General features: G+C 51.5%; 1 protein-coding gene across 1 annotated transcript; it reads right to left on the reverse strand.

Moving 5' to 3' along the window:
* Positions 1 to 5,740: 5,740 nt before the first annotated feature.
* Positions 5,741 to 11,149, reverse strand: LYPD3 (LY6/PLAUR domain containing 3). The gene is made up of 5 exons (XM_002829315.5): positions 10,500 to 11,149; positions 9,328 to 9,459; positions 8,592 to 8,762; positions 8,120 to 8,281; positions 5,741 to 6,831 (listed from the first exon to the last, which is right to left on the reverse strand). The coding sequence occupies exons 1-5, from the start codon at positions 10,585 to 10,587 to the stop codon at positions 6,317 to 6,319; spliced, it is 1,068 nt and encodes a 355-aa protein (XP_002829361.4). The 5' UTR covers positions 10,588 to 11,149; the 3' UTR covers positions 5,741 to 6,316.
* Between the last annotated feature and the right edge of the window lie 3,369 nt (positions 11,150 to 14,518).

Consider the following 14,518-nt stretch of genomic DNA (forward strand, 5'->3'; position numbering starts at 1 on the left):
GTCTCAAACTCCTGACCTAAGGTGATCTGCCCGCCTCGACCTCCCAAAGTGCTGGGATTACAGGCGTGAGCCACCATGCCCAGCCGATTTTGTGTGCATTTTTAGTAGAGATGGGGTTTCGCCATATTGGCCAGACTGGTCTCAAACTCCTGACTTCAAGAGATCCACCCGCCTCGGCCTCACAAAGTGCTGGGATTATGGGTATGAGCCACCACACCTGGCCAGAATCTGGTATTTTTAACAGAAAGCAGAGCTAGGAGCTTAGAAGTAGAAACTAGATGAGCAAAACAATTGATTATGTTTTAAACACATTAAGCTTTTCTTTTCTCTTCTCCTCCTGAACACAAGCAAGTAGCTATCTGGAAGGAGGTTGGAGGGGTTGCGGTGGGGGAGCGGGAGTCTCAGGGCCCATAATGGGTTTCAGAGGCCAAGATGGGTAAGGAGGTCATCCTCCCAAGAAGATGGGAAGGGTGGACAGTGACAGCTGCAAAAGATTGGTTACTTTCAAGGGGATGGATCCACTAAGTAAATATATTGCCAGCCCGGCCAACATAGCGAATTCCCATCTCTACTAAAAATACACAAATTAGCCGGGCGTGGTGGTGTGCACCTGTAGTCCCAGCTACTCGAGAGGCTGAGGCAGGAGAATTGCTTGAACCTGGGAGGCAGAAGTTGCAATGAGCCAAGATCACACCAGTGCACTCCAGCCTGGGCAACAGGGTGAGACTCCATCTCAAAAACAAAAACAAAACAAAACAAAAAATTGGAAGCCAGATTTCTTTTTTTTTTTTTTTTTGAGACAGCGTCTCACTTTGTCACCCAGGCTGGAGTGCAGTGGCTCCATCATGGTTCACTGCAACCTCGGCCTCCAGGGTTCAAGCGATCCTCCCACCTCAGCATCCCCAAGTAGCTGGGACTACAGGCGCGTGCCACCACACCTGGCTAATTTTTAATGTATTTTTCTTAGAGATGAGGTTGCCCAGGATGGTCTGGAATTCCTGGACTCAAGGGATCCGCCTGCCTCAGCCTCCCAAAATGCTGGGATTACAGGCATAAGCCACCGCGCCCAGCTGAGTGGTAGGGATTTTGAGCTGGGGTGAATGGGAGATTGTAGGTCATTTGCGTTTTTAATCGGCTTTACCCAGAGGAGAAGGCAACTTTCTTGTGTCTTCATGACAGGAGGTATTTTACAACTGAAAGCTGAGTCATCTACCAAAATTAGGCTCTCACCTTCCTGGGGGAGATAGGAGTGCTATTTCCTTTTATATTTACATTTCAAAGAGATAGTTTCCTGGGTCCTGGTCACTCACCCCTGTAATCCCAGCATTTTGAGAAGCCAAGGCAGGAAGATAGCTTGACCCCAGTTCAAGATCAGCCTGGGCAACATAGTGAGACTCCATTTCCCGGGCTGTAAACTGGCAAGATAACTTTTTTTTTTTTTTTTTGAGACAGTGTCATTTTGTCGCCCCCAGGCTGGAGTGCAATGGCGTGATCTCAGCTCGCTGCAACCTCCGCCTCCCAGGTTGAAGCCATTCTCCTGCCTCAGCCTCCTGAGTAGCTGGGATTACAGGCACGTGCCACCACACCTGGCTAATTTTTGTATTTTTAGTAGAGATGGGGTTTCAACATGTTGGTCAGGCTGGTCTTGAACTCCTGACCTCATGATCCACCCGCCTTGGCCTCCCAAAGTACCGAGATTACAGGTGTGAGCCACCGCGCCCGGCCAAGACTTTTAAAGAGGTTTATATCCATCTCAAATGGACAAAGAAATAATTTACAATGACAAGTTTTCTCAAGTAAATGCTCTAAGGAAAGGGAGGTAAGGGGCCTCTGTGGTTAGACCCTCTGGATTCTGAGGGCCTAGAGGCAGGAGGAAGCCTGTCTAAAGTTTAGTCAAGCTGAGGGAAACATTATGGCAGTGTTGGTACACTCTGTAAAGCTGACCTGCCCGTGTTCAAATCTGAGCTCCACTGCTTAATAGCTGAGTGACCTGGGGCAAGTTTCTCAACCTCTCTAGCCCTGATTTCCTCATCTTGTAAAATGCAGATGATTAACACTTACTTCATAGGATGGTTTTGTAGATTAAATATGTTAATCCAAGTACAGCGCTCAAAACAGTACCTGGCACATAATAAATGTATTATTTGCTGTGGGTTAATTACTTCATCATTCTGAGCCTCAGTTTCCCCAATCATCCCATCTGAAAATATGTGGAAAAGTCAATGAGATGATGGCTGCAAACTGATAGCATAGACTTGGCATCTAGTAAGACTGTCTTTAATCACTAACACAGCTGGGCACGGTGCCTCACATCTGTAATCCCAGCACTTGAGAGAGGCAGGAGAATCATCTGAGCCCAGGAGTTCGAGACCAGCCTGGGTAACATAGTGAGACGCCAATCTCTACAATACAAATAAAAGTTAAATTAAAATGAAAAAATCACTGCCGGGCATGGTGACTCAAGCCTGTAATCCCAGCACTTTGGGAGGCCAAGGTGGGTGGATCACCTGAAGTCAGGAGTTTGAGACCAGCCTGACCAACATGGAGAAACCCGGTCTCTACTAAAAATACAAAATTAGCCAGGCATGGTGGCACATGCCTGTAATCCCAGCTACTCGGGAGGCTGAGGCAGGAGAATCGCTTGAACCTGGGAGGTGGAGGTTGTGGTGAGCCAAGATTGTGCCATTGCACTCCAGCCTGGGCAACAAGAGCAAAACTCCATCTCAAAAAAAAAAAAAGAAAAATCACTAATACCTGCTCCCTCCCCCTCCCCCTCCCTCTCCCGTCTCCCTCTCCGGTCTCCCTCTCCCTTTCTTCGGTCTCCCTCTCCTTCTTTTTTCGGTCTCCCTCTGTTGCTGAAGCTTGACTCTGCAACCTCCCTGCCTCGGGCTCCTGTGATTCTCCTGCCTCGGCCTGCCCAGTGCCTGGGATTGCAGGCGCGCGCCGCCACGCCTGACTGGTTTTTGTGTTTTTGGTGGAGATGGGGTTTCGCCGTGTTGACCGGGCTGGTCTCCAGCTCCTGGCCTCGAGTGATCCGCCCGCCTCAGCCTCCTGAGGTGCTGGGATTGCAGACGGAGTCTCGCTCACTCAATGCTCAATGGTGCTCAGGCTGGAGTGCAGTGGCGTGATCTCGGCTCGCTACAACCTCCACCTCCCAGCCGCCTGCCTTGGCCTCCTAAAGTGCTAAGATTACAGCCTCTGCCCCGCGGCCACCCCGTCTAGGAAGTGAGGAGCGTCTCTGCCTGGCCGCCCATCGTCTGGGAAGTGAGGAGCGCCTCTGCCCGGCCGCCATCCCGTATAGGAAGTGAGGAGCGTCTCTGCCTGGCTGCCCATCGTCTGAGATGTGAGGAGCGCCTCTGCCCAGTCGCCCCGTCTCGGAAGTGAGGAGCACCTCTGCCTGGCCGCCCCGTCTGGGAGGTGAGGAGCGCCTCTACCCGGCCGCCACCCCGTCTGGGAGGAAGTGAGGAGCGCCTCTGCCCGGCCACCCCGTCTGGGAAGTGAGGAGCGCCTCTACCTGGCCGCCCCGTCTGGAAAGTGAGGAGCGCTTCTGCCCGGCCGCCCCGTCTGGGAAGTGAGGAGCGCCTCTGCCCGGCTGCCCCGTCGGGGAGAAGAGGAGCGCCTCTGCCTGGCCGCCCAACGTCTGGGAAGTGAGGAGTGCCTCTGCCCGGCCGCCACCCCGTCTGGGAGGAAGTGAGGAGCGCCTCTGCCCGGCCGCCCTGTCTGGGAGGTGTACCCAACAGCTCCAAAGAGACAGCGACCGTAGGGAGTGGGCCATGAGGACGATGGCGGTTTTGTTGAAGAGAAGTGGGGAAGTGTAGGGAAAGGAAGGAGAGATCAGATTGTTGCTGTGTCTGTGTAGAAAGAGGTGGGCATAGGAGATTCCATTTTGTTCTGACTAGGAGAAATTCTTCTGCCTTGGGATGCTGTTGATCTATGGCCTTTTCCCCAGCCCCGTGCTCTCTGAAACATGTGCTGTGTCAACTCAGGGTTAAATGGATTAAGGGCAGTGCAAGATGTGCTTTGTTAAACAGATGCTTGAAGGCAGCATGCTCTTTAAGAGTCATCACCACTCCCTAATCTCAAGTACCCAGGGACACAAACACTGCAGAAGGCCGCAGGGACCTCTGCCTAGGAAAACCAGAGACCTTTGTTCATGTGTTTATCTGCTGACCTTCTCTCCACTATTATCCCATGACCCTGCCACATCCCCCTCTCCGAGAAACACCCAAGAATGATCAATAAATACTTCATAAAAAAAAAAAAAAAAGAAATGCTACAAAGTGAGTTTATTTTCTGTAGCTTGAGTTATAGGAAATAAAAGAGCAGTTACCAGCCAAAAAATAAAAAATAAATAAATAAATAAAAAATAATAAAAATAATAAAAAATAAAAATAAAAAAATCACTAATACTCCCAACACTACATTTACCATCACTGATGTTTCCCTCTATACATGTATTACAATACATGTGTTTCAGAATAAGAGCTCATACTCTTATTGATGTTCTATTTTGTTGCTATACTCATTATTTGCTATTGTTTTGTTGTTACCTCACACTACTCCCCATTATCAATAGTAATATTGGCTATCAATAGTAATATTGGCAACATACTGTTATGATCTCACTATTCCCCACATCTGATCCTCCTCCCATCAAGCAGTCGCAAAGCCCACCAGGAACTCTCTCATTCCCAAGCCAAGCTTTTCCCCTCCAGTGCCTCTAGGGCCAGGCCTTCATCTGATTGGAGGGAGATGGAGGTGGGGCTCAAGCCTCAGGTCCCCAACATCAAGCAAAGACCAACAGCAGCACCCTCGGGCCCTATGGACAAGTGGGATACAGTAGGTGAGCCCAGTTAATGAATTTTTTTTTTTTTTTTTGAGACAGTTTCACTCTTTTTGCCCAGGCTGGAGTGCAGTGACATGATCTTGGCTCACCGCAACCTCCGCCTCCCGGGTTCAAGCGATTCTCCTGCCTCAGCCTCCCGAGTAGCTAGGATTACAGGCATGCACCACCATGCCCGGCTAATTTTTTATTTTTAGTAGAGACAGGGTTTCTCCATGTTGGTCAGGCTGGTCTTGGACTCCGGACCTCAGGTGATCCGGCTGCCTCGGCCTCCCAAAGTGCTGGCATTACAGGCATGAACCACTACGCCCAGCCTTAATGACTCTTAGTAAACCAGATGAAGCCAGGTGCAGTGGCTTCTGCCTGTAATCCCAACACTTTGGGAGGCCAAGGCAGGAGGACTATGCATCATAGCAAGACCTCATCTCTACAAAAAATAAAATTAGCCAAGTATGATGGGATGAGCCTGTAGTCCCAGCTACTTGGGAGCCTGAGGCAGGAGTTAGAGGTTGCAGAGCTATGATTGGGCCACTGCAGTCCAGTTTGGGTGACAGAGACCCCGTCTCTAAAAAAATGCAGACAGCTGGCTGGATGACAAGGCGGGTGGAGACTAGGGAGGGTACACAAACTCATTAGACAAAGCTCTCTGTTCCCTGGCAATGCTAAAAGCCCCATTCACCCCTCCATGCCGCTTAATGGTTTCGCCTGGTCTCCCCCTCACCAGTGGGACCACCCACATGCGGGCTGGACCCCAGGAGATTAAAGTTCAACCATGACTTCCCCCAGGGCTGCGGCTCTAGGTCCCAGATCTTTCCTGTTAAAAGGCTTTATGATGCCCACCCTAGCTCAGCTAGAGAGGTTATTGCGAGAAACAAGGTGGAAGTGACTCCTTTAAAGCACTATACAAAGTAATTAAATCTTTATTGAGGCATTTATGTGCCAGAAACTGATCACACACAGGCGTAAGGCACGGTCCCTGCCCTCGAGGAGCTCACAGTCTAGTAAGGAAGACATATGGGGAATATGTCTTCCCCCCGATTCCCCAAAGATGGGGGGAGTAGGGGAGGCAGTGCTTAGAGTGGGGAGCCATTGTCCCACCCACCCCACACTCCAAAGTCCAGGCTGGCTAGGAGAAAGTGAGTAGGAAGCTCAGCATCCTCTCTCTCACCTTCCCTGTGACAGCTGACTTCTCTCACTCTGTCCTAACATCACAAGAGGACAAGCGGAGAGACAAGGATGAGAAGGATACAGGTGCTGTCCTCAAAAAGCTGGAACACCCCTGGCAGGATATATACAACAGTATTTTATTTCCCAAAGCCGCAAACCAGCGCAGCAGAAGCTGGGGATACTGGGGAATGTTGGAAAAACAGGGGCTGGGCCAGCCCAGTCCAGTCGTGGGAACAGGAAGTGATGAGAAGAGGGGTACCCAGGGCCAGAGAAGTAAGTGAGAGGGAAATTTCCAGGTGGAGAAGCTCACAGCAGGACACCAGCAGCCACGGCCAACAGAAGGGCTGCCAATCCAGCCATGGGAGCCACACAGCCTTTGTTATGGGGCTGCTGGGGCCCCCCTTTTGCAGGATACTGCCCCGAATTGCTGCGGTCCTGGTGGCCAGCGGCGCCTCCAGTCAACCTGGGCTCCTCATCCCGGGAGGCCTCGAGTTCTACTTCCTGTCTCGGAGTCTGACTGGTTGGGGCTGGCATGGGTTTGCTGGTGGATGTGGGTCTCACTGGGGCCGAGGTAGAAGTGGTGACAGACGTGGTTGAGGCCACAGATATGGTTGAGGCCACAGTCGTGGGCTCTGGAGCGGGCAGCCGGACAAGGGGTGGGATTTGAGGGGAGAAGTAGGTCTTGTTGCGGAGGTCAGAGTTACAGCGGGACCCCTGGCAACAGGAGCCACTGAGCGTGAACCCTGGACCTGTTACTCCATCCCGAGTGCAGAATTCATCCTGGACACAGCCCCGGACAGGCAAGGACACGGTCACATTAGCTGCAGGAAGGAGACACAGATAGGTCAGTGGCTGGAGGGAGAGAGGTTGACATGGCCAGAACAAAACTTAGAGGCATCAGACAAGAACAGAGAACCTGACCGGGTGTGGTGGCTCACGCCTGTAATCCCAGCACTTTGGGAAGCCGAGGCAGGTGGATCACTGGGCAACAGAGTGAGACTCTGTCTTGCAAAAAAAAAAAAAAAAAAAAGAACAGAGAACCCCCAAAATGAGACAGAAAGTCTCTGCATCCATTAATCCCAAAATCTCAACTCAGGTCCTACCATAAGAAACAGACAGACTCACTGTCTTTGGCACATGGTGGATTAACATTTTCCATTGTGCTTTGAATGGAAATGTGTGTAGGCTGAACCAAAAGTAGGGTTTAAAACAAAGGCTTAGACTGAGATACAAGACCTCTCACAAGACCACAGGGCAGAACAAACTTCCTCTACAACCCTCTCACCATTATCCCCTTAGCCTTCACCCTGGCTTTTACTTCCCCATCAGAATTTAGTCTTAAGAGTCAGAGTTACATCTCTGCACCAGGCTCAGTGGTTCACGGCTGTAATCCCGACACTCTGGGAGACCTAGGCAGGAGGATCGCTTAGCCCAGGAGTTCAATACCAGCCTGGGTAACATGGCAAGACCCCACTGTTACCAAAAATAAAAGGAACCAGTCGTGGCGGTGCACCTCTGTAGTTCCAGCTACTTGGGAGGCTGAGGTGGGAGGACTGCTTGAGCCCAAGAGGTAGAGGCTGCAGTGAGCTATGATTGCGCCACTACACTCCAAGCTAGGCGACAGAGCAAGATGCTGTCTTTAAAAAAAAATAGTAATAATAAAATAAAAAAGAACTACATCTTCCATAGCATAACTGGCAGGGGATGGGGTTTGAAGAACTTCATTTTTCATGGTTACATTTCTCAATAGTCTGGGACAGGCGGGGGACCCCTTGAGTTTTAAGGGCTAAGAACTAGAGATTCCCCGCAGTGCCTCGGCAGAAGCTTCGAGGCTTAAATACCTCTTAAGTACCTGTCAGCCCTCTATGGAAATGTATTTCCCTCCAAAACACTCTGGGACAAAGCATCACTATCCCCACACTATTAATATGTTGGGGGAAGGGACTGCATTTTCCATGATGCCCTACGATACAAGCACTTAGGCCCCACGGTTCCCAGAATGCGTCGCAGGTGAAGGAAACGCTTTGGGTAAAGGGCTCCCTACCGCCCAGGGTGCTTCAGAAGGGCTACCACAACTCCCGTAGGTCCCGTGCTCCGGGGCTCCCTCACCTGCCGTCAAGGTGACGTTGCCGTCGAAGCAGCCCTTGTAGACATGATCGCTGGCGTTGTAGCAGCTCACGACCGGCGGCGATGTACCCTGGCACGCCTCCCGGCTCAGGCCCACACAGCTGTAGCACTCCACGCCGTTGGGCGGGTATGCACTCTCGTTACCTGCGAGGGGAGCCGAGAGGAAGAAAAGGCGTCGAAAGGGTTCGGGAACCGCAGCTCGTCCTCCAGCCCCGCCTCTAAGGCCTGGCCCCGCACAATCGATGACCCCGCCTACTAGTAGCCCCGCCCCAGCGCGCAACCTCCCGGCGCCTACAGCCAGAAAGTCCCTCCTGCTGCCTCTTGGCCCCGCCCCAGAGTGTGACCCCACCCCCAGCCCAGGCCGGGTACTCCCGCCTCCGCCACGGCTCCGCCTCCATCTTGGCAGGCCCGAATGTGGCTCCGCCCCCGCAGCTACGGCCCCGCCCCCACGGACCTGCCGGGTCGAGCGCCCGCGAGGTGAGGTTGAGCTTGGCGTTGCAGCGATCCTGAGCGCATTGCTGCAGCTGGATGAATGCCAAAAGCCCGTGAAGATCCAGGCCGCGGTCATTCTTGCCGGGGAGTCCCGAACCGCAACCCCGCACTGCCAGCGAGAATTGTCCGTGGACTGGGGAGAGGGACAAGGGCGGGATTAGCTGTGGGCGTGGTCTCAGGTGGGGCGTGGCCCAGAGTTGGGTAGGGTCCGGGAGGGGCGGGGCCTCAAATAGACCAACACCACAGGACCGACAGGCAGGAATTGGCGGATGGACGCCCCCAAAGAGCCGCTCAGAGCGGAAAGAACGACCGAAGGAGGGAGGATCGGGGTCATGGAATGCGGGCGGAACCTCAAAGAGCTGAGTCGGAGGAGACAGCCCGGTTGACAGGCAGGGATGGGGAGGTCTCAGTGGTGGAGCAGAAAAAGTGCACAGGACGTGACCTCGTTCCAAACCCGAGCTCTCCCAGTCCGCCCCACCCAGTTCTCAACTCTCTACTCCTCGCCCTTGTAATTGTTAATAGAGAAGGCCTGGCCTGCGAGGAGGGGCAAGGCTGTGTCGTAGGGTCCTGGCCAGGCTGAAAGGGAGGAGTGGGGCCGCGTTAAAGGGGCGTGGCCAGATCCAGAAAGGACTATAAGGAGGCGGGGCTGGGCCGGAGGAGCCTGCAGTGGTGTGCGTGGCCCGGGGGTCCCCACTCACTGGTCTCCACCGCCCCCACGGCCTCGGTGCAGACGTCCACGCCCGGCGCGCACTTCACTGTCTTCATCTTGTTCGGGGAGCATCCGTCATCTGCTTTCTGCACGCAGCTGTAGCACTCCAGGGCCTGCGCTCCTAGGGGAGCGGAGCCGAGTAGACCTGAGCCCTCCTTGCTAAAGCGTCCGCCCCCAAGGAAGAAATAGTCCTGCCCATGCCCTCTGTCCCGGGATAAGACAGTCTTATTGCACACACTTTTCCAGGGCAGGAGTAGGGAAAAGCTTTCCACAAATCTGGAAGCACGGGAATCACTGGACCCTTTTCCTTCACACTCACTATGCCAACCGTGGGCACATCCTTCCGACAGCCCTGTATGCCCACTGTAGGCGATCCCCGCCATGAATCCCCTCATCCCGGGGTAGGAGGGATACCTCCTCACAGTTTTCTGCTCAGAATGAGAGAACTTTTCCCACAGTGTGTAGGAGAACTTTTCCCACAGTAGACTGTGCTAGACTGTGCTCAGTGAGGGATCCCTTCCCACAGCCCCCTTCTGCTCAAATGAGAGAACTCTGCCCACAGCTTCTCTGCCCAGGACAGGGAACTCTTTTTTTCTTTTTTTTTTTTTTTTTTTTTGAGACGGAGTCTCGCTCTGTCGCCAGGCTGGAGTGCAGTGGCGCAATCTCGGCTCACTGCAACCTCCGCCTCTCCGATTCAAACGATTCTCCTGCCTCAGCCTCCCGAGTAGCTGGGACTACAGGCTCGCGCTACCGCGCCCTGCTAATTTTTGTATTTTTAGTAGAGACGGGGTTTCACCATGTTGGCCAGGCTACTCTGGATCGTTTGACCTCATGATCCGCCTGCCTCGGCCTCCCAAAGTGCTGAGATTACAGGCGTGAGCCACCGCGCCCGGCCTAGGAACAGGGGACTTCTTTCTACAGCTTCAGGATAGGAAAATTTTGCCCACAGTTCCCCTTGTCCGTGGTGGGGAACCCCTCCTACTGCCCATGGTGGAGGACCCTTCCCTCTGCCTCCCTTGCTCAGGATGGGGGAACTTTGCCCACAGTGCCCTCTGCTTATGTGGGGATGCTTCCCACAGCCTTCTCTGTACGGGGCCAGAGGAGCCTCCTCCCTAGGAGCCCCCACTCTACCCCCTCCACCTCTCCAGGCAGCAGACCCACCTCCGCGAAGTAGCAGCAGCAGCAGCAGCAGCAGCCAGTCTGCGGTCCAGATCACGGCCTGGGCACCTGCTTTCCTGGTGGGGTCCATGGCTCCGTCCTGCTCCCTTGGCGTCCCCCCTGGGTGTGCCGCCTCCCAGCTCAGGCCCTCTTACCTGAGCCCAGGATGAGTAACCTCGCCCCAGGCAACCCCAGCCTTGCCCAACCGGGCCAACTCAGCGTCGGCTGTGGGGCGGGTCCCCGCCCCTAGGCGCGTCATCCACAGGGAGAGCAGTCCCTGCCCTGTGAAGTTGCCAAGGAGGGAAAGGGTGGGAGCTGAGGTTCCCTGACAGCTCGCGGGAGAAAGTCTGTGTGTGTTTGGGGTGAGAGAGTAGTGGGGCTTAAAGACAGGCTGGGGCTACTCGACATTCAGTGTTCGGTAACTGTTAAATGAGCATCTACCGTGTGCCCGGCTTTGGTCTAGGTAATGCTGGAGATGAAGACAGAACCAGCGCCTGTCCTGGCAGAGCTCACAGTCTGATGGGGGAGACAGATGCTAATCAAATAATCATACAAATTGGTGTTTACCACAGAGACTAAGACACTAAAGGAAAAAGTGTAGTGATACAAGGAGATGTGCAGTCTAGAAGTGGGGGCTGGTCGGTGAGGGCTTCCTTGAGGTTATCTGAGATGCAACCTCAAGGGCATGCAGGATGTAGCCAGCTAGAGCAGGTCAAGAGAGGGACACAGCCCTTTACAAGCAGAGGGAACAGCACGTGGGAGCACCTGGAGGTGGGAGGTAGGATGGACCATTCAAACATGGAAAGGAGAGCAGTGCTCCTGAGCTCAGAAGTCCATGAGAGAAGGGCAGGAACTGAGATGAAAGAGTCAGGCAGAGGCCGAGACACTCAGGGCATTAGAGGCCCCGATAAGAGATTTGGATTAATTTTGAGAACAGTAGAGAATCTTTAAGAGGGTCTAAATGAGCTGGAAGACATAATAGATTTGCTTCCTAATATGATCAACCTGAGAAATAGTGCAGCTAGCCATCAAGAAGTAAATGGAGGCCGGGCGCGGTGGCTCATGCCTGTAATCCCAGCACTTTGGGAGACCGAGGCGGGTGGATCACTTGAGATCAGGAGTTCGAGACCAGCCTGGGCAACATGGCGAAACCTCATCTCTATTAAAAAATATAATAAATTTTTTTAAAAATTAGCCAGGTGCAGTGCTGTGCACCTGCTGTCCCAGCTACTCGGAAGGGTAGGGCAGGAGAATCACTTGAGCCCAGGAGGTGGAGGTTGCAGTGAGCTGAGATCACGCCACCGCACTCCAGCCTGGGCAACAGAGTGAGACCCTGTCTCAAAAAAAAATTTAAAAATTTAAAAATTTTTAAAAAGTAATGGATCTGAAAGTAGGATATATGATTTTAAAAAAGGAAAAAGAAAAAGAAGTGAATGGCAAAAGACAGTGGTTGATTCGGCCAATGGAATACTACACAGCAATGGAAAAGATCCAACACCTGATATATGCAGCAACATATCTCAAAAACTTTGTGTTGGGACCAGGCACAGTGGCTCACACCTGTAATCCCAGCACTTTGAGAGACCAAGGTGGGAGGATCACTTGAACCCAGGGGTTTTGAGACCAGCCTGTGCAACATAGTGAAATCCCATCTCATTTTATTTAAAAAAAGAAAAAACTTGGTGTTGAGTTTAGAAAGCCTTAAACAACAACAACAACAAAAAACATACTGTGTAACTCAATTTATATGAAGTTCCAGAACAGACAAAACTAACCAGTGGTGATAGAAATCAGAACGCATGTTACCTTTGGGAGGGCATCGCCCCAGAAGAAGCAACAGGGAGGAGCCCCCACGATCTTCATCTAGGTGACAGCCGCATGTGTGTACAGATACATAGAGAATCACTGACTCAGGCCTGTCACTGGACGTATGTTATTCTTCAATAAAAACAAGGTAAAGAATGTCACTGTGGAAGGAAAATGACTCTAGAAGGGGTGAGAGAGAAGGCCAGGAAACCAACAAGGGGCCGGGTAGTTTTCCGTGGAAGAAAAAGAAAAACAGCCCCTAACAGCTGGGAGTTGGCCTGGCACACAGTGAGGCCATGGAGTTCAACTGCACATAGATAATTTCACAGAGCACCAACCTGGGCAAGGCCACACTGCGACAGTAAAGGATCAAGAAAAAAGTCAATAGCCTGGGCAACACAGCGAAACCTCATCTCTACTAAAAATACAAAAAATTAGCTGGGCGTGGGGCCGTGCACCTATAATCGCAGCTGCTTGACAGGCTGAGCTGGGAGAATCACCTGAGCCTGGGAGGTTGAGGCTGCAGTGAGCTGAGATTGCGCCACTGCACTCCAGCCTGGGCAACCAGGGTGAGACCCTGTCTCAAAAAAACAAAGAAAGAAAAAAAATCAAGACCAAACCATAACCATGTCTGAACACAGAAACAAACAAGATCATTGTGCAAACCGCAGAATGACTAAGCATCCTCATATCCTGGCTAATATAAATGACTGCTTATATTATATTATAAAGTTACAACTTTAACCTCACTTTATTTCTCTTGCCTCATAAATGAGATTTATGCAAATGCCCAACCACAGCATTACTCCTCCTCTGTTTAACAGTATCCAAACTAGAACGAGGCCCCACTTCCTTGCACCATTCCCAAGACCACCACACACAAGCCCAAATCTTAAAATCAATCCTTTCTGGCCAGGTGCTCACACCTGTAATCCCAGCACTTTGGGAGGCAAAGGGGGTGGATCACCTGAGATCAAGAGTTCGAGACCAGACTGGCCAACGTGGTGAAACTCCGTCTCTATTAAAAATACAAAAAATAAGCTGGGTGTGGTGGCACACACCTGTAATCCCAGCTACTGGGGATTAGGGGCTGAGGCAGGAGAATCGCTGAACCTAGGCGGCAGCGGTTGCAGTAAGCTGAGATCGCTCCACTGCCCTCCAACCTGGGCGACAGAGCAAGACTTTGACTCAAAAAAAAAAAAAAAAAAAAATCAATCCTTTCTAACACCCTTTTACTTAGACACCTCACAGTTACCTCATGGTGTGTTTTCTTCCTGATTGCAAAAAGCAATAAACTCAACTTGTTCAACCACAGGTGTGTCCCTGGTGGAGAACATTGACACAGGCCAGAGCAGATGTACTTGGCCGAGGGTGTCCCAAAGGAAAGGTGAAGAGTGGAAACATCTAAAATATTTTAGGAAGAAGAACAGGTAGGGATTACTGATGGATCCAATGTGAGGGAAGAGGAAGTGGGAGGTTTCCAAGCTGATTCTAGACAGTTCTTGCCATAAACCACATCATGACAATAACAACAATGGTAACAAAAGTCATAACAACAATAGTGACTGAGTATCAAGTGTTTGTTTCCCAGAAACTGTTTTGAACAGGGGGCATGCATTATCTCATTTAATCCTCACCTCTAAGTATGGTTATTAGCATTTATTAACCACCTACTCTGTGCTTAGCACTTTCTGTGAATCCTCTCTGAATGTCACAACAGCTCTGCAAAGAGAGAACTAAGTCTCATTTCACAGACAGGGAAACTGAGACTGGGAGAGGCTTGGAAGCGGCAGAACTGGGATTTGAATCCAGGACTGTCTCCAAAGGCCCCCATGCCATTTGCCAAAGTCAGAGCCTGGCTTTAGGCCTGAGATTATATTTTGCAATAACCCTTAGTTTTACAGCCAGAGAGGCATGCATTTGAATACCAACTCTATCCCTAATCTGCTGTGTGACTTGATCAAGTGGCTCCAATTCTTTGATGTTCAGAGGCTTCCTGTCTAAACAAAGACTATGACAAAAGCATATGTATTCAGTGCTTCCTCTGTGCCAGGCAACTTTCCACACCCTTTACACATGATCCTATGAGAGATTTCTATGATGGTCAATTTACAAATAGGGAAATCAAGGCAGGCATAGGGGGCTTAACAACTTGCTCAGGGTCACAAAGCTAGGAAGTGGTGGAGATGGTATTTGAACTCAGGCAGTCTGGCTTA

Source organism: Pongo abelii, chromosome 20 (assembly GCF_028885655.2).
Source record: "Pongo abelii isolate AG06213 chromosome 20, NHGRI_mPonAbe1-v2.0_pri, whole genome shotgun sequence".
Taxonomy (NCBI): domain Eukaryota; kingdom Metazoa; phylum Chordata; class Mammalia; order Primates; family Hominidae; genus Pongo; species Pongo abelii.

Bases quoted from the DNA above. Each gene is read 5' to 3' on its own strand.
- LYPD3 (XM_002829315.5), bottom strand. From the start codon at position 10,587: ATGGACCCCACCAGGAAAGCAGGTGCCCAGGCCGTGATCTGGACCGCA. The intron at 8,763-9,327 runs GTGAGTGGGGAC...CCCTCTCCCCAG, and splicing joins CGTGGGGGCGGTGGAGACCA to TCCACGGACAATTCTCGCTG. The intron at 8,282-8,591 runs GTCCGTGGGGGC...CTCCCCTCGCAG, and splicing joins GCGGGCGCTCGACCCGGCAG to GTAACGAGAGTGCATACCCG.